At 40.5% G+C, this 27,624-nt stretch overlaps 1 protein-coding gene and 1 long non-coding RNA gene across 15 annotated transcripts in view; one reads left to right on the top strand and one right to left on the bottom strand.

Moving 5' to 3' along the window:
- plxnb2.S (plexin B2 S homeolog) overlaps positions 1–8,801 on the top strand; it is a 106,984-nt gene extending 98,183 nt beyond the window's left edge. For all 14 annotated transcript variants that reach the window (XM_041588522.1, XM_041588521.1, XM_041588524.1 and 11 more), the window contains 6 exons: positions 723–883; positions 1,826–1,973; positions 3,328–3,392; positions 3,948–4,023; positions 4,827–4,901; positions 7,923–8,801. In XM_041588522.1, coding sequence (XP_041444456.1) covers positions 723–883; positions 1,826–1,973; positions 3,328–3,392; positions 3,948–4,023; positions 4,827–4,901; positions 7,923–8,027 — 630 coding nt within the window. In that variant the 3' untranslated portion in view covers positions 8,028–8,801. The remainder of the gene's footprint in view (positions 1–722; positions 884–1,825; positions 1,974–3,327; positions 3,393–3,947; positions 4,024–4,826; positions 4,902–7,922) is intronic.
- Positions 8,802–17,675: 8,874 nt separating this feature from the next.
- Positions 17,676–27,616, bottom strand: LOC121402186. Its single transcript, XR_005966665.1, has 2 exons — positions 27,390–27,616; positions 17,676–22,835 (listed from the first exon to the last, which is right to left on the bottom strand). It is a non-coding gene; the product is annotated as an uncharacterized LOC121402186 (long non-coding RNA).
- Between the last annotated feature and the right edge of the window lie 8 nt (positions 27,617–27,624).

Here is a 27,624-nt window from a genome sequence, read left to right as displayed (position 1 = left end):
CATTGGGGATGCCCAAGTGTTAGGCACAACCCAGGGAATATAATCACTAGCCTTAGACCCTTGACCAGTGCTCCTGTCCACTGAAAAATATACCTCTTGGGGTACTATTCCTTTACTCCTGCCATCATTTCCCGATGCCCCATAGATTATCTTCATTGTCCTGGATAGCCAGGGGCTCTACACCTCTCCACACTAGCGTTGCGGCCTCCCCTGGACCCCCACACAGGAAAGGTAAGCGAGCAAAGTGGGCGGCTCTTGGGCAGCCTCAAAGATGCCCTTGTGGATAGCTCACGTGCAGTAGAGTAAAAATTGGGACTTTAACATTCTGATTTTTACTCTACTATTCATGCATGGCATCCAGGAAACTGGAGAGGAACCTGGGGTGTCTGCACATATGATGGAGCAGCAGCATGGGCCTAGGATCTAAAGTAAGAGATTATATACACTCTGTTTCAACACATTGGCACAGACAAAATGACTTGTCCTTTAAGAAGGGAGATGAAGAGCAGTGGTTGGGGGACAAAAAAACATAACCATTGCTTTATGGCATTGTGCTAGTGTATAAAATGCATCGAATGCCTACAGAAAATAATTTAAACTGTCATCAATAAATCCTTATCCAAGTTCTTTTACAAAACAGTCTCCTCTATATGTGAAAGTGAAGCTGAAGCTTGGGGTTGTTTTTCTGACAATAGTTACTATGATCTTTTTGTTTCCAATAGGGTACACTCCAGCAATTTGTAGATAACTTCTTTCAGAGTGTCCTTAATTCTAATCAAGTGGTACCACCAGCTGTGAAATACTTCTTTGATTTCCTTGATGAGCAAGCCGAAAAATATGAAATCAAAGACGAAGACACAGTCCACATATGGAAAACAAACAGGTATGACCTTTAACTTGCCATTTTTGGTATTATGACAAGTCTTGTAGGCAAGATGATAAAACATCATCATCATTAAGGCAATAATGGCAGTGTTTTACTTTTGTGGGCTTGCACACTCAGAAAAAATAATCTAAATATTTTTTTTGAGTGTGCAAGCCCACAACAGTAAAATATTGCATTTGAACTACATTATTGGGGTGTTTTGGGGCTTTATGCATCTTATTCTAATCTACTAGTTTTCATCAAACTAGAGTGCCCTCCATTTATCTTTGTTTATATAAGGGCATTGATTTCCATAAAGTTTAGATTATAGGAAAGTAATGTTATGTTCTTTTGTATAGAGAGATGTAAAATATATACATATACATACAATCAAACATACATACATACATATTTGGAATTACTTTTAACAAAGTGATTAAAAAAACCACCTTGTTCTAACTTATATAAACCCAATAGGCTTGCAATAATTATATATTAGTTTGGATCAAGTACAAGGTAATGTTTTATTATTACAGAGAAAAAGGAAATCATTTTTAAAATTTAATTATTTGTATAAAATGGAATCTATGGGAGACGGCCTTTCTGTAATTCAGAACTTTCTGGATAATGGGTTTCCGGATAACTGATTTCATACCTGTACAAGATGCCAGAAAGAGTTTCGGTGTAATTTTAAATTATAGCTGTGCATGATATAAATTCTCTAGGAATTTTGCAGAACTTTTGCAATAGCTGTTCTATCACTGGCCCTCATTAACAATACTGGTCATTAAACCACCAGGTTTCCTGTGTTAGATATCGGCATTAGTGAGAACTTCATTTACAGGCTGATGCTGTGCCAGTTTCCAAAAGACTAAATCTGTGGAGCATGTTGTTTAGATTGCTATTAAAATATTTCTGTTTGAATCTTGTGACTTAAACATTACTATTTATTATTTGCAGTTTATCACTAAGGTTTTGGGTGAATATACTGAAAAATCCACACTTCATTTTTGATGTGCATGTTCATCAAGTAGTAGATGCTTCCCTGTCAGTCATCGCACAGACTTTCATGGATGCCTGCAGCAGGACAGAGCACAAGCTTAGCAGAGTGGGTGATATTTCGTTGTTTCCATTTTATTAATAGCGTATTTTCTTTCTTCTACAATATGTCTACACTGAGGTGTACTGCAACATACTTTGTTAGTCACTATTCTCTTTTTGGGGGTTCAAAGCCAAACATGGAGTTAGGGAAAGTAACCCTACATCGATAATGCCCTTGTTTGTTTGACTGAAAATAACTTGGAAGCTAATTGGCTCACTTGTTCAAGACCACATAGGGTAGTTAAACAATATCAAAGTGAATATGTGCTGTGAAATTGAGTGTAGTATCCTAGCATACATATTTATTTATTATTATTGAATATAATATCACCTTCCTGATCTGCAGAGTCATCTACCTGCAGCGACAATGCAGAGCCTATGTGCAATGAGGTGCATTGTTCAGAAGCTCACATGGAGGTGCCTGTGACCACTAGAAGCTTTGATATGCATCAGTTGCATGAACCCTTATATCATATGCATCATAATTCAACCACTAAATATGGGTTATTTGCCCATATAAGTGTACTATAGAGAGTGATATTGATACAATGGGGTTTTCATTGGTTATTTATAGTCGTTATAGAGCTTAATTTTATACCAAGTTTCGACTCAAAAATTATGCCCATGGATAGGTGAAAAAGGTTGTTGCGCAGCAGCAGCTCTCCAGGTTGCCCTTTTAGCAATCTGATTGCTAGGGTCCGGTTTACTCTAACCAACATGCATTGATTTGAATAAAAGACTAGAATATGAATAGGGGAGAACCTGAATAGAAAGATGACTAATAAAAAGTAGAAATAACAATAGTATTTATTTTTTAATGGTGTCAATGACCCCCATTTGAAATCTGGAAACAGTCAGAAGAAGACAAATAAAAAACCTTTTTTTTAAAAAAAAAATTGAAGGCGAGAAAGTAACCCACTAAAAGTTAACATAAAGATGAAGCATCCCTTTAAGTATGAACCCTGAGGTGACAGTTGGAAAATTTCTGGACTGGGACCAGATGATCTGTTTAAATTGTATTAATCCTTGGATGTAACTGGCAGTTAATGCAGGGATACTGTGTGCATTTAATATTTGTACAGTATCTAGCAGTGAAGGCCATTTTTCTACAAAGCATGTAAACTTTATGTATTGCTTCTTTATTTCAAACCAATTGGATAAGTGATGAGACGTTTCAAGATTACTCACGGCCAGTTGATTTTGACTTATCACTAAGTATTATAGATCCCAACCTGAATGAATGACAGCTTTTATATATTCAGTGTTTATGTTCTGAAAATAAAAAGGAATGGTGTTGATATAATAGCATCCATCTGTTCACAGTATATGTTCTTATTTTCTCTTCTTTGTGTCTCATCTAGGAATCTCCAAGCAACAAGCTATTGTATGCAAAAGAGATCTCAACTTACAAAAAAATGGTGGAAGAGTAAGTGGAAAATAGATATAAAGCATTTGTAGGATTACGCCACTGCCACATATAAATATAAAACAGCTGGGGAACAACACAAGCATGAAAAAGAGTAGCCCCCTAGAATAAAATACCTTTCTTCTTCCGTTTAGTCATATGCTGTTTCTCCATCACAAGCAGCTGAACTTCAGCCCTTTTCATTACTTTCTGGTCTAGTGTGAAGACTGTGAAGACCTCAAAGAGCTGCTTATTCTAAGAGCTGTGTAGAGTAATTGGGGGATTTTTAATAAAAAAAAAGGCTTGCTTATCCTTTAAATCTTGGTACATGTCCATTGTGCAATTAGTTTGCACAGAGTAAACGGGGAATGCAATGCTTGATAAGCAAATAAATATTGTTCATCCCACTTGCTCATTTAAGGTCAGAACGGAGGTAAGCTAAAGCTTAATGGCTGCATTCTTTGGAAAAAAGGAAAACGTTGAGCCCTAATGGACAGATTGCTTGTGAAATACCCCAGAATTGACTTTTGACTGCATTACTCTGCGTGATTAATTATGGTTTTGTTTTTTTCTTAGCTATTACAAAGGAATCCGCCAGATGGTACAAGTTAGCGACCAGGATATGAATACGCATTTAGCAGAAATTTCAAGGGTAAGTACCAATACTTACTGTGTCTTCTGTTTGTATTGCTGACTAAAAGGGATTCTGTCACTGGAAAACGTTTTTTTTTTAAATGCATCAGTTAATAGTGGTGCTCTAGCAGAAATCTGCACTGAAATCTGTTTTTCAAAAGAGCAAACAGATTTTTTCATTTTGAAATCTGACATGGGGCTAGACATATTGTCCATTTCCCAGGTGCCCCCAGTCATGTGCTCTTCAGTCACTCTTTACTGCTGCCCTGCAAGTTGGAGTGATATCACCCTCCATTCCCCCCGAGGGGGCGGGAGTGGAGGTCCTAATTAATGAGAATTTTAATTTATCTTGGTGGGCTAGGCCAACTTATTAATATATTGGATTTGCTGTTGGGCCCCATAGAATCTAGTTACACCACTGACCTTAAGTCTACTAGAGAATCGTGTAAACATTAAATAAACCAAAAATGCTGGTTTTACTTCCAATAAGGATTAATTATATCGTAGTTTGGATCAAGTACTAAGTACTGTTTTATTATTACAGAGAGAAAGGAAATAATTTTTAAAAATTTGGAAAGGGTTTCCAGACTACGGATCCTATACCTGTATTGTCTGGAACAATTTTGGCTAGCTCAGTCGTGCTTCCATTATAATGTACTTATGATTCATTTAGCCTTAGGCTGCTTTCATATCCCCTGTGTTTTGTTTTTGTTGTAAAAAAGCTGTCAATGCTTTAGTGTTTTAGGACCATGCAGTGTTTTCTTGATCAGATGATGTTTCTGTACAGCTCAGTCTCATGCTTTCTATTTTTTTTAACCCCAGGCTCACACAGAGTCATTAAATACCCTTGTAGCACTACATCAGCTATATCAATATACAAATAAATACTATGATGAGGTAAGTCATCTGTTGTTTTTTTTGTTTTTTTTGTCTGTTCACAAGTTGCTGTGTGTTCTTTTACCCTGCTTTCTGTTATAATTGCATTTTTAAATCAAAGTATTTCACACACGCTTTAACATTCATTACCACTGAAGAATATCTGTAAATTCACCTTTACTCAGATATACAGACATTATATATTGAGATATTAAACATATAGTGGTGAAAAACTCCTTTTGATATTAAAGGAACATTAACTATATGTTTTTCTGCATCTAAAGCTGCTGTGTGTGTTCCTATAAGGGTAAAGACACACAGAGCTACTAGTAGCTGCTACTTGTCACGGCTACAAAATAGACAATAGTGACAGTTGACTATGCTAAAACACTGGGGGAATTCACACAGTGGTGATATTGAAACAAAATAAAAGTACTGATAAAATAGTTGTATTTCCAGCCAAAACTCTATCTCTGCTTCTGTGAATTTGCCTTTTAAACAGAACAATTTCCAGATTTTGTCTTTCACACGACATTTCAAACAACATTTTCCCGGCTTTTTTTTCTGAATTTGTCTTTAGCTCTTCCTAAACCTGTCAGTCTGTCATTAAGTGCCTCTCAGATGTACATCTGCCTTGTACTTCAGAGAAGAGATTCCCTGCCACTTTGACAGGCCAATATGGCAGAACACACACTTTATCACATATCCATTCCTATTATTTATCTCATGTAGGAACATGCCCAGTAGCCCAAGATCCCAGTTTAGCTGCCAGTGTGTATGATCAGCAAGGTGGATGCTGGGAACAGAAGGGACACAGTTAAAAGAGGGTACAACACTGCTGGGCAGCTCTGCAGTTCTGAGCATGATGTGGGGGGAGGGCACCTAACAAGGTGGCTTTACTTCACCTTTAAATACTGTAAATGCTAACATTGCCCTGTTAATTTAGCAAATAATAGCAAAATAATGCAAATGTAAGATAAAAACATATTTTGTCACCTATTTTATGATGGAAATAAACCAGTTTTATATATAAAAAAATATAAACAGTTTTTCTTGTTTATAAACCTGTTGTTCATTTCTGATTACACAGAAAAACAGGACTTGTACCCTAACAATAGGCTGCTAATCCTCATGAATATGCTAATTGTCTCCCATACTGAACCAAAAAGTGGGGTGAATGGAGATTGGCTGAAACAAATCAGAGTTGACACAGGTGGAAGTGTTACACTGACCTTTACTCTATTTTAAAAAATGTCGGAAGAAAATGTTGTTAAAAATGTTGTTGTCCTCGTTTTATCGACATATTATTATTATTATTATTAACATGTATTTATATAGCGCCAACATATTGCGTAGCACTGTAAAGTAAATGTGATTATACAACTACATCACATGAATTACATACATAGAATATATGGAGTAACAAACATCACAATCAATACAGGTACAAAAAGGTGAGGAAGGCCCTATGCATAGGCATACAGTCTAAAGGGAAGGGAGTAATACACAAGGTGTGGGAGTGGGCAAGATCGAATTGAGTGGGTGAGAAATGTGGTATTGCGTTTGGTAGTTAAGCAGAGTGAGGGTAGGCTTCTCGAAAGAAGTGCGTTTTCAGAGATTTCTTGAAAGTAGAAAGGTTGGGAGAAAGTCGGACAGACCGTGGGAGAGCGTTCCAGAGGAGGGGTGCAGCCCTTGCAAAGTCTTGAATGCGAGCATGTGAGGAGGTAATGAGAGAAGAGTTGAGTAGCAGGTCAGTAGAGGAGCGTAGTAAGCGAGTGGGTGAATATATAGAGATGAGTTCAGAGATGTAGGGTGGGGCAGAGTTATGAAGTGCTTTGAAAGTCAGTGTCATTAATTTGAATTTGATTCTGAAAGGTAACGGAAGCCAGTGCAGGGATTGACAGAATGGCGAGGCAGAGGAGGAGCGGTTGCTGAGGTGTATGAGCCTCGCAGCAGTGTTCATTATGGACTGGAGAGGTGACAGTCTCTGGAGGGGGAGGCCAATTAAAAGAGAGTTACAGTAGTCTAGACGCGATATGATGAGAGAGTGAATAAGAATTTTGGCAGCGTCTTGGGTGATAAATGATCGTATTTTGGATATGTTCTTTAGGTGGAAGTGACAAGATTTAATAAGTGACTGGATATGAGGAGTGAATGAAAGGGCAGAATCTAGGATAACCCCAAGGCACCGGGCCTGGGGAGAGGGGGTGATAGTGGAATTGTTAACTATGATGGATACTTCGGGGATGCTACTGGTGTTAGTTGGAGGAAAGAGAACCATTTCAGTTTTAGAGAGGTTTAATTTAAGGTAGCGTTGTGACATCCAGGTAGAGATAGCGGACAGGCAGGAGGAGACGCGAGTTAGGAGTTCTGGGTTGAGATCAGGAGATGAGAGATAGATCTGAGTATCGTCAGCATAGAGGTGGTAGTGGAAACCATAAGAATTTATTAATTTGCCAAGGGAGGAAGTATAGAGGGAGAATAGTAATGGTCCCAGGACAGAGCCTTGAGGAACTCCAACAGAAAGAGGTAGGGGAGAAGATGCTACTCACATCACAAAAGTGTCTGTAAATTGTTCTTTCTTTCACCAGAATATAAAAAACGGCGGTTGAGTCAATATTTTGGCAGATTTTTGTTTGTGTATATGGAGATTTTATTTACACCACTTTTACACCAAATGCTTCCTCCACTTTTGTGAATTTCCCCCTATGTGTGTTTTTTAGCAGAGGCAATTCTCTGTATTGTCTATACAGCATGGTACATCTTTTGCATTTTGTAGTCACAACAAGTAGCTGCTACTTGTAGCTCCATGTGTTTTCACCCTAAAGTCTAAACAGATTTACAAAAATGTCCATTTTTTCCCCTCTTTTGACATTCTGTTCTCCGCACTTAATTTCCCTCTTCCAATGTGGTGACAGCTCTGATTCAGTGAGATACCGCCCAATGCTTATATACACTTTTTCCCTGCTTTACTGCCTGAACCGTTCAGTAGTGTGACGCCATAAATGTCTCGTGACCATATTCCTTTATTCTCATTTTTAGATAATAAATGCTCTGGAGGAGGATCCTGCAGCACAGCGCATGCAGTTAGCATATCGACTACAGCAAATTGCCGCAGCACTAGAGAATAAAGTGACAGATCTTTGACCGGAACACCCCACTAAAAACACGTTTTCAAATTGAAGATGTTTTTCCTCGTGAGAGTGTTATATTTTTTAAAAGTCCTATTACCTTTTTTTAAATGCACCTGGCGGCACGTATCATTGCATACGCAGTGTAGAAAACTGTGCTAAGGGAGCCTTTTTTAAAATATCTCATATAATTGCACAACGTGTTCAGCATTAACAATTTTTACATTTGTTATACAAACATACAGCATTTTTAGTGTTATTTATAGTCGAGCAATACATGGAAAAAGCAATCATTTTAACATATTAGGACTTGGTTAAGCCACTCCCCCCTCCTCAGCTCATAACTGTAATAATTGGACAATGTGGTGGTTACACTTGAATTTGTGACCGCACTTCCATTTACCACTAAGTGCTACTGGGGAGAAGTAACTGCTTTTTATTTGACCAGATTTGAATGAATATGAATCATGGATGTCAAAGGTACCAAAAGAAGAAGTTTCATACATTTAAAGCACAAATCGAGATTTTCTAGCTCTTCAATTCCTTTTTTTACTCTGAACTTTATTTTATATAAATATACATTCTAATGTGCCTTATATGTAACATTTTAAAAAAAAAAAAAAGACATGATTTTGTAAAGAATATAGAAAATTTATTTATGCCACTGATTTTCTTTTTGTGAAAAATTGTGACCAATCTGTACGTTAATGATGTATGAATACAGTAAACATGGACATGATTATGTACAATTTTAATGTTTCTCTCGTATTAAAATGTCATTGATATTGTTTCTCTACGTCTGGGTGCTTAACAAGTTCGATGGAATCACCCTGTAACCTACTAAATAAGGAAAACTTAAGGATTTGTGGTTTTAGTTCTACCAACAGCACCTGATGTGCAATGTGAGACTCTATTGAATGTTGCTCCAATCATCATAATCTGTTTATCATAATCCACAATGATGTCATGAAGTTAGGTATTGATAGTTTTAGCAAGATTGGAGCTTTGATGTGTTATTAAACCTTCCAGGGAGAGGTGCCAAAACAGCATTGTATGTGGCAGACAATAGATGTCGCACCCCCCGCCTCTATTCAGACTTGGTTTTTCAGTTTTAACATATATGGCTTCTTTAACATCTCTTTTGAACCAGTCGCTCTCCCGGTCTAGAATGTGGATTTGGCAGTCTACGTGTTTCCTTTAGATGTAGGTACATGGCTGAGTTCTAACCAGAGGAGCTGGCTCTTTTGTGCTGCACCATACACTGGTGTTACTGTTGTTTGGTTTCCCCATAAATCAGAGCACTCCTCACTGCACTGCATACACAATGTTACTCTTCTTGTGCTTTGGGGTTGGGTCTTTTGGGTGAACCAGTTGCTGCCTCAGTGTGTTGCTGGGTTTAAAGCAGATAGGGATGTGGTGTTTAAAGGGGGGCCCTTTCAGACCTATTGTCAGCTGCATTAACTCTGTGACCTACAATGTGGCAAAATACCTAGCCAACATCCTAGCCCCGTTGGTTGGAAATACAGAGCATCACATACAGAACTCCCAGAATTTTACTGACAAAATCCAAGGGTTAGTACTGGGCACAAAAGAAACCATCAGTTCACTGCACTGAAATCTGTTTTTCAAAAGAGAAAACAGATTTTTTTAATATTTCATTTTGAAATCTGACATGGGGCTAGACATATTGTCAGTTTCCCAGGTGCCCCAAGTAATGTGACTAGTGCTCTGATAAACGTCAGTCACTTTTAACTGCTGCACTGCAAGTTGGAGTGATATCACCTCCTCCTTTCCTCCGCCAAAACACTACTAACACTTATGAGGCCTCTGAGGTCTAAGAGTGCTGTGTATAAGATTGCATTCTGGCCAATAACCTGCCAAGTTTGGCAATAAAGCTGAACAGATACTTTTGCCAATGGCTGGTAAGTCTGTGTGTGATTCCAGAATGCCACAGATTCACAGATTATTTCTGCGTGATGGATTGTCGCATCCTCGGTCTTACTGAGTGCTTCCTGCAGCTGCTCTTGAAGGTATGTCTTGTTCATGGGCATATAAGACTGCAGCGACCTACCTTATATTCAAATAGATCGATGTGCTGTCCTAGGTTGTGCAGTTGCTTTGAAATGCTGGTTATAGATGTGGCAGTAGTCCCCAGCTCCTGCTGCAGTCAAGTTTTAAATGAGTCAAGGACAGCTGAATCACCTTTGCATAGGTGTGGTTGTGGTGTGGGCTCCAGTTCAGAGCTGAGTGTGAATAAGGAGTCATATTGGGAAGACATTGGTGCTGGGTCCGGGTCCTGAGGCCTAGTTAGCATGGCCGGGACACTCCTATCTGGACTACTCTGCCCGTTTGCTCCCATTTGCATCTCTGATGTGCCATATAGTGGGGTCCCCAAGTGTTAGGAAATATCGTGCAATGTCACTTGCCCTCTTAATGCTAATGTGGGAGGATTATTGAAAGACTAGGTCATGTGGGTGAGGAGCAACCTCAAGAAGCGGTTGTCTTGGATTGCACCTAACTAGTGCCCCTGCCTGCATTTAATTTTATTCCCCAATTCCTTTGCTTTAAAAGAAGCAAAAAACGTTTAGTGTTGCAGTGATATAAAGACATTCTAGTCCAGAGATATTAAGGTTTATCTTATTTCAAACAATTGATCAACAAGATAACAGATACAGTCATATGAAAAAGTTTGGGAACCCCTCTCAACCTGCATAATAATTTACTCCACTTACAGTAAAAAGATAGTAGTATGTCTTTCATTTCCCAGGAACATTTGAGTACTGGTGTGTTTTCTGAACAAAGATTTTTAGTGAAGCAGTATTCAGTTTGAAATTAAATCAAATGTGAAAAACTGGCTGTGCAAAAATCTGGGTACCCTTGTAATTTTGTTAATTTGAATGCATGTAACTGCTCAATACTGATTACTGGCAACACCAAATTGGATGGATTATCTCGTTAATCCTTGACCTTCATAGGTAGGTGTGTCCAACCATGAGAAAAGGTATTTAAGGTGGCCAATTGCAGTTGTGCTTCTGTTTGACTCTCCTCTGAAGAGTGATAGCATGGGATCATCAAAGCAACTTTCAAAAGATCTGAAAACAAAGATTGTTCAGTATCATGGTTTAGGGGAAGGCTACCAAAAGCTATCTCCTAGGTTTAAACTGTCAGTTTCAACTGTAAGGATTATAATCAGGAAATGAAAGGCCACAGGCACAGTTGCTGTAAAACCCAGGTCTGAAGGCCAAGAAAAATACAGGAGCGGCATATACAGAGGATTGTGAGAATGGTTACAGACAACTCAAAGATCACCTCCAAAGACCTGCAAGAACATCTTGCTGCAGATGGTGTATCTGTACATCGTTCTACAATTCAGCGGAATTTGCACAAAGAACATCTGTATGGCAGGATGATGAGAAAGAAGCCCTTTCTGCACTCACACCACACAGTCGCTTGTTGTATGCAAAAGCTCATTTAGACAAGCCACAGTCATTTTGGAACAAAGTACTTTGGACTGATAAGACAAAAATGTAGTTATGTGGTAATAACAAAAAGCGCTTTGCATGGAGGAAGAAAAACGCCGCATTCCAAGAAAAACACCTGCTACCTACTGTCAGTGGAGGTTCCATCATGCAGTGGGGCTGTGTGGCTAGTTCAGGGAATGGGCCCTTGTTAAAGTTAAGGGTCGGGTGAATTCAACCCAATATCAAAGTTCAGCACAAAGATTTTAGTGGGAGCATTTACTTGACATCTACATGCTTCAGTGTGCTACACATCCACCGCCATCCCATCCATTTCCTTAGTAGACACAAATAGTAGAGAATCAAGGAATCCGGTTTAAAATAGTAAAGTGAAAATTTATTTAAAGCACATTAAAAATATCCAGAATTACAGCAGCATACCAAAAAACGTAGCTGCCCGCTTGACGCATTTCGTTGCACCCAGCCAATTCATCAGAAGCTGTCGGCAGCATATCTCCACCTCCCTTAAATGTGCACAACCCCCGCCCACCGAGCATGGTGGGCAGCGTTTGCACATTTAAGGGAGGTGAAGGTATGGTGCCGACAGCTTCTGATGCCAAGAAACGCGTGGACATCAGGTAAGCCTTTCCCCTAAATGTCATCCTAAATGATGGATCCACAGTTTGGAAATCTATAGGCGAATCTAAGCACTTGTGCTTCCAAAGCTCCTAGAAGGTAATATTAGATAGTTATTAGAAAGGGAAATTTTTTTAAAAAAACAACTGTATTAAAGGGGGTGGGTCACCTTTAAGCTAACTTTTAGCATGTTACAGAATGGCTAATTCTGAGCAACTTTTCAATTGGACTTCATTTTTTTTATAGTTTTTGAATTATTTGTCTTCCTCTTCTTCTGACTCTTTCCAGCTTTCAAAAGGGGGGCACTTACCCCATCTAAAAATCAAATGTTCTGTAAGGCTACAAATGTATTGCTATTTCTACATTTTATTACTCATCTTTCTATTTAGGCCCTCTCTTATCCATATTCCAGTCTCTTATTCATATCAATGCATAGTTGCTAGGGGTATGTGAACCCTAGCAACCAGATTGCTGAAATTGCCAACTGGAGAGCTGCAGAATAAAAAGCTAAATCATTTAAAAACCACAAATAATAAAAATTAAAACCAGTTGCAAATTGTCTCAGAATATCACTCTCTACATCATACCAAAAGTTAATTTAAAGGTGACCAACCCCTTGTTATATACTCCTTAAATAATAGCCAGGATATCCAACACTGTTTATATCTGAAAGTTTCAATGACCTAATGGAGGTCAAACAAAATGTTCAACCCAAAAGGAAGAATGATCTCAGAAAGCATGAAAACATTTTGCCTTTGCTGTTTAACTTTTTCCATGGCCAGGCAGATTAACTGATATATCGGAGGGTCAGATTCTATTACAATAATCATGTGAAGATGTCGAGAAATATCATGAGCAGGTTGGGGACCAGAGAATCCATTGGAGAGCCACATCCAAGAAGAGGATCTCCAAATAGACAGGCCTGCTTTGGATCAGTGGTTATCAAATTGTTTGGGTAACCCCCTGGTAGAGGAAAGACATGGTAGTGGATAAGGTGTCTGGAACAAATGCCAGTTATAGTAATATTTAGATATTTCCATAGTTTTCTTGGGATTGCTGCATGGGATATTTCTGAAAATATGTAGTTTAATGCACATGTGGGGGGGGGGGCACTAATTCCTGCAGTTTGTTTGCTTCGTTTGATAAGCTGTGTCTTGGCATCTGGTGGTATTGGGAAAATATCCTGTAAGCAGTATCATGTAACTGATAAAATCTATAACCAATATTATAAAATCAGATATTTCTGTAGAAGGCCATCTCATATATCCACGTTTATATCTCCTAGCTGCAGTTTTGTGTAAGCATAATGCCCCCAGAGCAGCATTTAGGGTTTTTTTTTTATTATTATTATTCCTCCATAACTAGTGTGCTGGGGCCCTCTGCTGGCACACACTTGTTTTACAGCACAGAATATTTAATGTCTTTCCCTGCAGTACTACTGAAACTGGATCATTTCAGCATCTTGTCAAACATCACCATTGCTCCTTCTGATTTATACTGCATCCTCTGCCAACCCCATAACCTGGTGCAATTTGAAGCTTTAGTGCTATTACAACCCACTATAGAAAGGCATTTCAGTTGCATTTACTACAAAGGCTAGGAGGAGTATTTGTCAAAATCTATTAACATTTTCTGATGAAGTAGATGCTAGCAAAAGCTGGACAGTGGGCAATTCCTAAATCCTCCCGGTTGGCTGACGAGTGCACAGTTATTGTGGATTTCTTACAATGCCAGGGGTCAGGCTCTTCTATTTGCTAATGGTAGACTGAAATAGTGACACTGCAGCAAAACCATTTTACAGGTCACTATAAAAAATGCATGAGAGCAACTATCCAACTGGAAAATGTCATTTCATCAAATATTATCTTGATGATGGCAATAAACAATGAACGCACTTAGCATTTCTGCTGCCATAAATAGAAATATTCCTGCACCGATCCATCACTATAGACATATCAGAGCATAAAAGGCAGTTCATCAGTGAGTTAGGAGAATTGTTTGCCCAGATCCAGAATGAGGACTCCAAAAAGCAGTACAAGAAAACTGACCCAGGTACAAATGTGTTCAATGAATGAGTGCAGTGGTGCGATTTCACTGCAGTCTCTTTAAAAAAAATACACACTTCCAGGCACAAATGATATCTCTTGCTTTGTAGCTGAGATTTATATGACCCAGTCAACAATTCCAACATTATATACAACAGCAAATACATGCCCACTTCCAAGTGCAATTCTAAGCTTCCAGGGGTGCCTAGAACAGCCAATAGGCATTCTCCTCAAATCTCAGCCTAACTGGCCTTCGAGATGAGATCCTGCAGTCTGGGAACTACTGCCCCAACTGGAAAATGCCAACACAGCCATGTCTTGTGAGACATTTCCAACCCACATTATTCATCAATCTGTAATGGCTTGGGAGGGAGTCGTTTCCACTCATCATTGAAGAACAATTAGCAGGACTCTTCTTCCACATGCAATCATCTGCATCACCATTTATTTTGTTTCTCTCATATACACTAAATGGCATTGTGTTGGGAGTTTCCTTAAATGAGAAGGATCTAGGGGTTTTTGTAGATAACAAGTTGTCTAATTCTGGATCATTGCTGCTATTGAGAAGCTGAAATTTTAGGCTGGTGCAATAAGGTCATTAGATAAAATATAGCATGTTTAGCCATATTAATTTTTAGGGTTTAGTTCTCCTTTAAGAGGGATATAAATGAGCTGGAGAGAGTGCAGAGACGTGCAACTAAATTGGTTAGAGGGATGAAAGACTTAAATTATGAGAGTAGACTGTCAAGGTTGGGGTTGTTTTCTCTGGAAAAAAAGGTGCTTGCGAGGGGACATGATTACACTTTACAAGTACATTAGAGGTCATTATAGACAAATAGCAGGGAACCTTTTTACCCATAAAGTGGATCACCGTACCAGAGGCCACCCCTTCAGACTAGAAGACAAGAACTTTCATTTGAAGCAACGTAGAGGGTTCTTCACAGTCAGGACAGTGAGGTTGTGGAATGCACTGCCGGGTGATGTTGTGATGGCTGATTCTGTTAATGCCTTTAAAAATGGCTTGGATGATTTCTTGGACAGACATAATATCAAAGGCTATTGTGATACTAAACTCTATAGTTAGTATAGCTATGGGTATATAGAATTTAATTAAAAGTAGGGAGGGGTGTATGTATGGATGCTGGGTTTTTATTTGGAGGGGTTGAACTTGATGGACTTTTTTCAACCAGATTTAACTACAGTATGTAACTATCTTCTGGTCTTTAATTGTCTTTTTTTTCTCTTACAAATCCTACTAACCTACTACTTACCTTAAGCTGTTATATTTCTATTCCGTACCTTTCAGAAATATTCTGCATGTTAAGAAATATTTACCAGTCACTAAATTTCACAAAGTAGATGCTTTAATGAATTAAGTCTTAAAGGAGAAGGAAAGGTTAAAACTAAGTAAGCCTTATCAGAAAGGTCCACCTAAATATACCAGTAAACCCTCAAAGTAGTGCTGCTCTGAGTCCCCTGTCAAAAGAAACAGCACATTTCTTTCCTTCTATTGTGTACTCATGGGCTTCTGTATCAGACTTCCTGCCTTCAGCTTAAACCTCATTGCCCTGGGCAAGAGCATGCTCAGTTTGCTCCTCTCCCCCCCTCCTCCCTTCTCTACTGTAATCTGAGCCCAGAGCTATGAGTAAGCAGGGAGAGACTCAGGCAGGAAGTGATGTAACACCATGTTAATAGTGCACCTGCTATCCTAAACAAACAGAGTTTCTAGAGCTTTTTACTCAGGTATGGTAAAATATTCTACAGAATAAATATAGCATTCTAGATTGCACTATTGCAGCTAATCTATTGGCAATAAAATGCCTCCGTAGCTTTCCTTCTCCTTTAACAAAAGTAACTACAAGACTGTAAAGGTGGCCATACACGTAGAGATCTGCATTGATTTCGAGATTTCCACATTGAGGTGAGCGATATCAGGCTGATCCAATTATGGGCCCTAGGGTCCAACAATCGGATCATAATGTAGCCAATATGGGTAGTTGGATTGCTGGACTGCAACAACGAACAGATGCAGCAGTGATCCAATGGGATTTTTAACCCTGCCTGATCGACATCTGACCAATTGTATTTATAAAGCATCAGCACATTATACATCAGCCCCTGCCCCAGAGGAGATTACAGTCCAAGGTCTGTATCATATTCACAACAATGCAAAGCAGAATTGATGCCCACTGTCAGTAGTGTCCATCGGTGCTCCAATTTTCTTCAGCGGCAAATCCAAGATGGCAGCACCCATGGTGTCCACAAGGGTTGTGAATTTGTGACACCGGTGCAGTGTGTGACATTGTTTGCTGGCAAATTAAGAACAAAAAGACACCAGAGACCTGGGTTCAATGCCTGAATATCAGTTCTTCTACTTGGTGTTCCATAATTGCTATCTGACTGATCTCTGGCTTTCTGCCCCTTCTGCTTTGACTACCTATTACACTAATCACTGCCTGGATTCTAACCTTGATCTGTGTAACCTTTCTGATACCATAAATCAGATAATTTCATGTCAAGTCTGCTTACCGGCTTCCTCCTTGGTCTTCGCTCCAACCTAGACCCTGACACCCACTGAATCACTGTGCTGCCTATGTGCAGACTATTCCCACTCTTTCCAGTATTGAACTTAGTGGTCTGGTCAACCAAGTAAGCAATGATCTCCTCTTGATCTCATATAAATATATCTATCTCTATCTCTCTCTCTCTATTTCTCTATCTATCTATCTATCTATCTATCTATCTATCTATCTATCTATATATATATAATGCACATACAGGCCCACAATAACAGATAATAGTTGTAACAATTCTTGTGCCCACACCTAATACAGTATGACTGGGCATTTACATTATTTATAGGGCTATAATAACATTCTTAAACATAAGAAGTTAATATCACACAATAGGTCAAGTCAAATTAATTACTCAGGATGAGAATTTAGTGACTCTTTAAAAAGGGTAATTGTTTGGAGCCATTTGGCAGAAGTCATAGTGATGAAGTTCACTCGGCTTGACGACTTTGCATAATGAATGAGGCCAAACAGATAGAAAGACATCAGATAGAGGCGGTTGGGAAGTAATAATAATGTGATAATATGCAACGTAAAATAGAAAAGCAAAATATCCGTCTATAAGGAGTCACTTCATGTGTGTTTCCTATATTTTGGTACTTACCTGTAGGTTTATTTGCTCATCTGTGAATGAATAAGACTGTTAAACATTGAATTTGCAGGCTATTTCCTCAAGTCCTGATACAGTAATGTGTGCACATGTTCCATGTCAACTGGCAGTTATAATACTGCAATCTCTTGGCACCATGGCAGACATCAAAGTGTTCTTGGAGCTGAGTAATAAATGTGTGGCCACCTTTGCATGAATTTGCTAAAGTATTCCTGGTGTTCTACCATCTGGTCCTAGTACTCATTTCTTATCCTCTCTCTTTCAGATCTCATATTGTCAGTCATTAGTATTTCTGTTCCAGGGCTTTGGCATTATTTCTTTGAAAGCTTTTTTTTTTTTTTGATCAACTGTTTATTTCTGGTGTATGAGAAATAGAATTGTACTTGTGTGATGAGGTATTAGGTAGGGCCTTCTTCCAAAAATCATCCTGTATCTTCTAGTTGACCAATGGATTGTATGAATGATCATTCATTATCATTATACAGAGACACTATATTCATTTTTAGGGCCACTGGATTACTTCTGTGTCACAAAATTCTAGGATGAGTGTGGTAATTAGTAGCTTAGTGCTGCCTCCATAGCTCGAGTTTGTCAGACAGTTCCATTGCCACTCTGAATACATCATTTTCATGCATATTTATACACACAGCTATGTTAATAAAGATGAATCAATCATTCAACTTACTCAGGTATGGAATATATTAAAATGTAATAAGTAGATAATTAGGAGAATGTATTATCCTGTTTTATCACTAAGGAACTAAAGGAAAGATGCATCATTCAGAACAACCAATAGGCTTGAATTCTGGGCGTTCAGCTCTTAAAGTTACCAAAAGTGGCAAACCTCATAGCCTGCCACACACTGGCACCTACAGTAAGGATCTCAATGCAGGAGCTGCCCTGTCAGGCCTGTTATTTTATTGTATTTTTGCAGTTACTTTTCATTTATACTCCTGTAGGCTTAGACATTGTGGAACTTCATTATTCTTGTTTTTACATATAACAGCAGAATTATGACATTAAAGGAAAATTATAAACTTGGCCTTTTGAAAAAAGGTTCATAAATACTATTTCAATTTCCAAAAATTTTTTTTTTATATTTCTGTTTACACAGACATACATAATTGCCTAATAAATTGGGTGGTAGGCAGGTCTGGACTGGTAGTAAAAATAGGTCCAGGCATTACAGTTCAGAGAGGCCCAATCAGCTCCCCACCAGCCCACTAAATAATGATGTTCTATAGCATATTATGGCAGCCCCTCTGGCATTTGCCAGAAACCACAGATTGCCAGTCTCGGCCTGGGTGCAAATAGGGTTGACTGTCCTGGCAGCGCATGTATTAGTGTCCACGTAAAGTAGAACCTTTTCTTTACCTATAAAACATATATAGACCATTTCATGTGTAGTATCAAGAAAACCAAGCCACTAAAAACTGCTTGCTGACCTATCTCATCTCGCTCCTAAACACCCCTCAACTGACCTGGCACTGCAACGAAGGAAACAATATATCCCTGACAACTTGTTTCTGTTGTATGTACATGAATAATTAATACAAGCTCATTCCTTTTAGCTATAGCTGTTCAGGTTTCCTCTTCCCAAAGTCAAGGTGACATTGTAGCATTTCTGTTGTGGTTAGAGCATGCATGTGTATAGAGAAACCACAGTATTCAGATTACAGCAATTTCTAATTGTGCCTTTAGGGCAACATTACACAACATTTCATTCATTTTACTGAACCTCATATACTATTTAATAACAAAATATTTATATTTCACTTAACCTCTTTAAATAAGTGCCAGACTTCTTGTATTAACACTGAATTACACAGTGATGTACAGAAGTGGAATTATTAGCTATTCTGCCTAATCCTTTTTCAGCTTCCTAACACAAATTGCATGAGTGAAGGCGAGGCAGGACAGCTGCCATGTTTTCCTCTTCTTATGCTAATGTTGGAATTCCTTCCAGTGTGTGTGATGCACCGGAGCAGAATTAATTCTCATTGTCTGCTTCACTAGAGGTTACAGGAATGGTTTTGTGCATTCCATCCATGGAAATGTCCATCTTGTTCCATGCTGTAAGCAGGCAAAATTATTTTACCTGTCTACAACCTCATCTACTGTAATGGAACCCCAGCAGCCATTTTATTTTACAACTGATGGCAGCTTGAGTTTTTATATCTGATAAAGAATGTAATGATGAATGCAGCTATGTAATATTGTACAGATATAGTATATACAGTTACTTACCAGTTTTTGTGCCCGACCATTAAAGGAGTTTGTAATGGCAAGTGGGTGATCATTTCTGCTGATGAGCAACAGCCAATACACCATTGATCACAGTCAGCAAAGGGAAGAGCTAGGAGAAGCCCTTGGTCTGCCATTCACTGAACAACATCACAGAAAGTAAAGAAGAGGTGTGAAAGGTTGGGTAGCTAAGCATGTAAATCTCCTGCCTTTCCTTAGGTGAGGCTACTAGAGGATTGTCATATGGACTTTTTGTGGTGGCAAGCAGGGGTTCTGGGCTTCTTGTCACTCTGCTTATCTCTATCTTTCTCAATGGGCATAGGGGTGGATGTGATCGGCGGCTTGCCTTGGGCACTCTTCCTGCTTGCACAGCACTGGTATTGGGATGAGGGGGTGTGGAAGAATCTAGTGGCAAACATTTTGCTTAATTGTGGCCCAGTCATTGCCCATATTTGCACCCCATAAAGGAGGCTAGCTAGTGTTACTTAGTACATAGTTATACAAAAGTTGAAGGTGGTAAAAATACCTCCAACAAAATCACCCTTTGTAGTTTGTTGAGCAGTAAAACCTCCCTAACCTCTAGCTGATCCATTGAAAACAATAATAAAGTTGAAGCCACGTTCAGTTTGCCCCAGAAGAGGGGAACACAATCATTCATGATGCCAAAACTTAAACTGGACCAGTCCATGGCTCTACATATTACCAAGGGTATTTTTTATATCTGTCACTAAGCCTTCCAACCCCATCCTGAAGCTATCTAATGTATCTGCCAGTACAATGTCACAGCTAGGGTTGCCGTTCAGTTTTGACCTTAACAGTTCGGGTTTCCTAAGGCCTGTTCGGGTCTCAACTTTCTGTTCGGTTTTCAGCCTTGTGAAAACCGAACAATAATCTGGCCAGATGAAAACCAATTAAATACCAAGATACTCACCTTGACATGGCGTAGTTATTAAATATGGAGTGCAGTTAATTTCTTGTTATAAGCACATCAATCAAAAATAAGAAATATTTTTTCTAAATGAGCATTGCTGTATTTCAGAGCTTTCTGGATAACTGATTTCTGTATAATAGATCCCGTACCTGTAGCTAAAGGATTGGTCTTACTCATCAGGCAGAATAGATAGAGGTAGGGTTTCCAGCTGTGTGGGTTTCAAGTGGACAACTCAGTTTGTGAAAGGCCTGTCTGTTCAAAACTTTCTGTCCCATTTAAAACATTGCGAAAACTGGACAGAAATCCAGCCATTTGCATTGAAGTGATGTAATAATCCTGACCCGGCATCATAGCTCCATGACATCATTGTGGCTTCCTCTGATGTCATCATGCCCAACCCAAGATCACTGCTCCACCCCCAATGCGATCTTCCCCGCCCCTACTGTTTGGGTTTAGCCACCAGCAAAGGTGTCACCGCTAGTCACAGCTCTTATGGGATGTACAGGCTTTCCAGTAGGTTAAGGAGCAGGAGCCAATTAGAAGCAAAAACACAAGGCTCATAAGGATTAGTTCCCATATAAACGTACTCCTGATTGGCTGTCTCTGTACAGTCCACTACCAACTGGATTTGCCCTGCATGGCAGGAAGGACTGTCTGAAGCAGTGGAGGGAAACAAAGGCAATATGCTAGTTAGAGCAAAATATTTCATACAGTTAAAAAGATATTTGTTAAATTCATTTTCATCCATCAATCAGCGCTTTTTAGTACAGTGTTTCCTGACAAATTCCTGTAAAGCCATTGAACTATTGGGAATCTGTCTGGACGTACAGTGTCCCTGTGTATCCCATGTGACCATGAAGCGGCCACTCCTCAGCCATTGTTTGTTTGCGGGACAAGCCATTGTCTGACAGCTTGAGGGGCAGCACTGTAGTCCAAATGAATTGAAATGCTCACACAAAAATGGCCTGAGCTGTGACCTGCAACCCCACAGGAGTTGGTTTGAGCTGTAATTAAGACAGGCAGTGCGGGGAGGCGGCGCTGAGAACTGCAGTCAAACCGTTGCGTCTAGATCCAAGTTGCTAATGGTACAGAGAATCTTTACAGATTAGGAAATAGATCTTTCAGTGTGGTTGGGCTAAATCCTAGTGGGAAAAGGTACAGTAATAGAAACTAGACAATCCAGTCAGACATAGCTAGTTCCAAGTTGCTAATGGAACAATTTTCTAGTTGGAAAATGAATAGAAACTAGACAATATAGTGCATGTAAAATACATCCCACTTATTTTTAGTGGGTATGAATTAGCTCATTTATTTTAAAGGTATACTCTCCCTTTTACTCTTTATAGTATATCATGGTTCTTATAGGATAATGTCAGCAACTAGGATTTAGTGTATTTTACACAGAGTCTATTTCCTAGTGGGAAACTCAATACAATATGCTCTTAGTGGGTTCTCTGCTCCGCTCTACTGGTATATTATAAGACACTAGAATCTAGTGTATTTTGTATGTTGCTTACATACATCTTTGCTTACCAGGGATATTATCCACTAGGATCTAGTGTTTTTTTCAGTAAATAGTATTTCCCAGTGGGCTACACTAGGATAGTATGAACAGACATCCTGTACTGCTCTACTGGGATACTATAATCCACTAGGATCTAGTGTATTTCATGGTAAAGAGTCTATTTACCAGTGGGTTAAACACTATGGAATACCGTGAATGGACATCCTGTTCTGCTTTTCTGGAAAACGAGAATCCTCTAGGATCCAGTGTATTTTCTAAAAATAGCATTTCCTAGTGGCATTCACATTATGATTTGCTGTGAATGGACTCCCCTGTTTTAGCATTTTGAAATAATTGTTATGGGGAGGGCACCATAACAATCATTTTATTTTTAAGCATGTGCTGGGGGTTGATGTGCTATCCACTGGTGAGCAGGAGGCTTATGGATTTAACGGTATGTCTTAAAGGGGAATTCAACCCCATGGGCGCTAAAACCCTGCCCCCTCGCCTACCTCCCCGCTGGGCTATTGCCCCTAACTTGGAACTTACCCCCCAAACTCCAGTTTCCTTCGTGTAGGTTTGCAGCTTCCATCTTGTCCCGCGCCATCTTCTTCCTCCATTGATGCTAACAAACTCCCACCAGGTTCACCTCCCTCAGGCAGAGCATGACTGACTGATCAACCAACTAACACACACGGCAGGAGACAGGAAAATGTGAAAGTAGAAGAAGCCAACACAGTCTTTGCTGCTACATGAAGGACAAACAGCTGTGTTGCAGCTAAGATAGCATTTGGTCGATATTCAGATGGAAAAGTGGAGCCGCCTGCGAGTATAAGAAAGTTTTTAGAGAACTCTGTGCTTTGAGTATGTACTGTTCTATGTAGTGTCACCACTTGAGAAAGGACTAAAGGGCCTAAAGCATGTGTCTGTAAATACTAAATCACAGCAGTTAATCTGCATTGAGTGTGCTCCTCATTTATTGCCAAGTACAGTGCAACCAATGTTGCAGCTGCTCCTCTGTCTGAGGTTTGAGCTGGTGAACAGTGCATGTGCTTATAGTCCAAGTCTAACGTATAAAACAGAAATGCAGGTCTTTGCCAGCCAGAGTCTGAGCTGGAACACTACAGGAGCCAGTTAATCTTACACAAATATAAGCAGTTCCACTTAAATGGCGTAGGGCTGCCTGTGGTCCACAAGTTGCACAGCACAGCTGTAAACCTCTACATCTAGTGTATTTTATATCAAGTCTATTTTCTAAAGGCCAAATCCAGCAGGTTATAAAAATAATATTTAATAGGGAAAGGAGCATTAGTGAGTGTTTGCCATAAGGCTATTTGGACATGGTCATGTTTCGCTTATATCAAAAACAAATGCAGTTTAATTTTATGGATTCATATTTATTATTAAATATTGATTATTAAATACCTATTTTATTATGCTGGAAAGCACCTGGAGACATTTGCCTTATCTGTATTAATAAAAAAACTAAAGAAATGAACAAATACCGATAATAATGAGCAAAACTGTTTATTACGTTTGTCAACATAAAATTCTATGTAACATGTGTCATGTGACACCAAGTCTGTCTAGCGCAAACAGGTACTTTCTAAACGAAGGGTAAAGTCTGTCACCATACAAAGAAAGCTTACATTTCAATCACATGGGGAAGTGACATAAATAAACAATCATACAAACAAACAAAACACTTGTCTAAGTGCAACACAAGCATTACAGCTAACTTTAAGAGCAATAATATGAAAAAATATAGAAAATCCTATTAAGAAATATATTGTTTTAAAATAAAAGATTTTGGGGGATTGTTATATGAACCAGAGGTCCCTTTTAACAATAACATCAAGTTAAATTCAAGTTTTCCCCCAAAAACTTGGTGTACTTTTAAACAACTTGATTACTTTAGGCACCAAAGCACCAAGGGACAAAAAACAAACTGATGCCCTATGTCAATACAGTCATATGAAAAGGTTTGGGAAACTTTTTCATATGATTTTACAACCTTATCTGTACTTTTTAAAAAGTGCTATTAAAAATTAAGAAAACAGTTGGTGATGAGTCTGCTACTGTTGACAATTATCACAGTAGAACTTTCGATTTGTAGTAACACACTGGTCATGTTTTTGCATTTTCACACATGGGAAATGGAACCACATTTTGCACTTAGAGCATTCAATCATGTTTTGCTTAGGTTTGTATATATGAAAGCTGCAAAACCTTGTCATCTCTATTTTTTTATCAAAACTTTAGCTTTGCATGGTCTGTGAGGAAACATTGACATATGCCCACTCTCAAAGCATTTAATTAAATGTGCTCTCATTTCTTCTTGAAAAAACTCCATGTTGGCTAACTCCACACCTTCTGCAAGTGCAACAGCATTAGCCACAGCAAACAGTCCACAATCATTTGGTCCATGTTGTTTCTGTGTGCACTTAAAGAAAAACTCAAGAATTTGATGTTCACCTACAAACAAGGGGGCATAAAGCTTGAGAATCTGTGTTTTTAGTATTTCTGAAAAGCCTGTAAAACTACAGGCAGCTACTTGTTGTGGCTACAAAACACCAAATAAATACCATGGCATAGACAATACTAAGAATTACCTCTGCTAAAACACACAGCATCCAATTATCACTAATTGTCTATTTTGTGTGCGCCATTGCCTTAAAGTGTTAAAAGTCCCTGCAGAAACATCCTTGTTAGGAAAATGTTCTTATACCAGGCAACTCTTGGCACCAGCAATCCCTAAGTATGTTTTAACCCTTTTAAGGGCAAGCAGAATTTTATATGTCAATTGTACTCAGTGCCAGAGGTTTTTTTGAACCTCTGGGGGGAGATATTTAGTTTACCTAGGAAAACTATACATTGCTTTAATTTGGGAAATCCGGAGTTTTGTAAACCAGCCTCAGTTTGCATATTTCCGCAAACTGATTTAGAGCTCTTAATAACAAAACAAAAATGGAATGAATTACCATATTTCACAAAAATCAAACGGATTTGGTATTTGTAATATACCAAATATATATAATAATAGGTAATTATGTCTCTCTACTTCAAATTACCATACTGCACAGCAACGCTAAAGGCAAAAAATGTCTGAAAAATCGCCTAAAAATATTGCAATTGGCTGCATTTATCTCACCCAATTTTTTACAAACAATTGAAAAACACCCTAAATATGGACACCAAGGGCCTATGGAACAGTTTGATGCCCAGTATGCATATATATACCAAAAAGCTGGCACGTGTGGACCCCAAATGAAAACAGTGCATATGAATTTTCTCTGCTGCCGATTCGCGTTCTGTGGCACACAGAGGGGGCATAGGGCAGGCAGGGAACACAGAGGGGACAGAGGCCAGGCAGGGCATGGAACACAGAGGGAGCAGGGGGCAGGCAGGGCATGGAACACAGAGGGAGCAGGGGGCAGGCAGGGCATGGAACACAGAGGGGGCAGAGGGCAGGCAGGGCATGGAACACAGAGGGGGCAGAGGGCAGGCAGGGCATGGAACACAGAGGGGGCAGAGGGCAGGCAGGGCATGGAACACAGAGGGGGCAGGCAGGGCATGGAACACAGAGGGGGCAGGGGGCAGGCAGGGCATGGAACACAGAGGGGGCATGGGGCAGGCAGGGCATGGAACACAGAGGGGGCATGGGGCAGGCAGGGCATGGAACACAGAGGGGGCAGGGGGCAGGCAGGGCATGGAACACAGAGGGGGCAGGCAGGGCATGGAACACAGAGGGGGCAGGCAGGGCATGGAACACAGAGGTGGCAGAGGGCAGGCAGGGCATGGAACACAGAGGTGGCAGGCAGGCATGGAACACAGAGGGGGCAGGCAGGGCATGGAACACAGAGGGGGCAGAGGGCAGGCAGGGCATGGAACACAGAGGGGGCAGAGGGCAGGCAGGGCATGGAACACAGAGGGGGCAGAGGGCAGGCAGGGCATGGAACACAGAGGGGGCATGGGGCAGGCAGGCATGGAACACAGAGGGGGCATGGGGCAGGCATGGAACACAGAGGGGGCATGGGGCAGGCAGGGCATGGAACACAGAGGGGGCATGGGGCAGGCAGGGCATGGAACACAGAGGGGGCATGGGGCAGGCAGGGCATGGAACACAGAGGGGGCATGGGGCAGGCAGGGCATGGAACACAGAGGGGGCATGGGGCAGGCAGGGAACACAGAGGGGGCATGGGGCAGGCAAGGAACACAGAGGGGGCATGGGGCAGGCAGGGAACACAGAGGGGGCATGGGGCAGGCAGGGCATGGAACACAGAGGGGGCATGGAACACAGAGGGGGCATGGAACACAGAGGGGGCATGGCATGGAACACAGAGGGGGCATGGGGCAGGCAGGGCATGGAACACAGAGGGGGCATGGGGCAGGCAGGGCATGGAACACAGAGGGGGCATGGGGCAGGCAGGGCATGGAACACAGAGGGGGCATGGGGCAGGCAGGGAACACAGAGGGGGCATGGGGCAGGCAGGGAACACAGAGGGGGCATGGGGCAGGCAAGGAACACAGAGGGGGCATGGGGCAGGCAGGGAACACAGAGGGGGCATGGGGCAGGCAGGGCATGGAACACAGAGGGGGCATGGAACACAGAGGGGGCATGGCATGGAACACAGAGGGGGCATGGGGCAGGCAGGGCATGGAACACAGAGGGGGCATGGGGCAGGCAGGGCATGGAACACAGAGGGGGCAGAGGGCAGGCAGGGGTAATTTTGTCTCTCTACTTCAAATTACCATACTGCAAAGCAACGCTAAAGGCAAAAAATGTCTGAAAAATCGCCTAAAAATATTGCAATTGGCTGCATTTATCTCACCAAATTTTTTACAAACAATTGTAAAACACCCTAAATATTGACACCAAGGGCCTATGGAACAGTTTGATGCCCAGTATGCATAGATATACCAAAAAGCTGGCATGTGTGGACCCCAAATGAAAACAGTGCATATGAATTTTCTCTGCTGCCGATTCGCCTTCTGTGGCACACAGAGGGGGCATAGGGCAGGCAGGGAACACAGAGGGGACAGAGGCCAGGCAGGGCATGGAACACAGAGGGAGCAGGGGGCAGGCAGAGCACACACCTGAAATGATCAGCGTACACAAAAAAATCACCAACCACTTCAAAATAAGCATACACCTCAAAACTAAGAATACATACACCAAAAAATAAAAAAATGTCATATATAAGTAGGCTCCAATAAGCTTTTAAATTAAGGGCACACACCACACAAAGACACGTCCAGCAACAGCAAATGCCCCCACGCTGATGCAACTGAAGATCCTTTTTACACAAATACAGATGTATTCCATTCCAGACATGCAAGTCTACTCCAAGAAATGATAATGCCACGCAATACTCACATACAAGAGCTTGTGGCAGTGACTGCCTTCGCTGAAGCGTTCTTTCCCATGCATCCGCGAGTACCCACTGAGCTGGACTCACGTGCATTCTGTTTATGTACTTGGAAGATGCGCCATGTCAAGTGTTAGAGACGTCCCCAGACTTCCCCCTCCTCCATCCCAGGTGGCCATCATTATTGGCACACAATGTGACACCCCACACCTGCCTGCCAGGCGCTGGGGAGATAACCCGCTC

Source organism: Xenopus laevis, chromosome 3S (genome assembly GCF_017654675.1).
Source record: "Xenopus laevis strain J_2021 chromosome 3S, Xenopus_laevis_v10.1, whole genome shotgun sequence".
NCBI classification, from domain to species: domain Eukaryota; kingdom Metazoa; phylum Chordata; class Amphibia; order Anura; family Pipidae; genus Xenopus; species Xenopus laevis.
The sequence above is the reverse complement of the archived record's forward strand: the minus strand, read 5'-3'. Positions and strand labels throughout refer to the sequence as shown.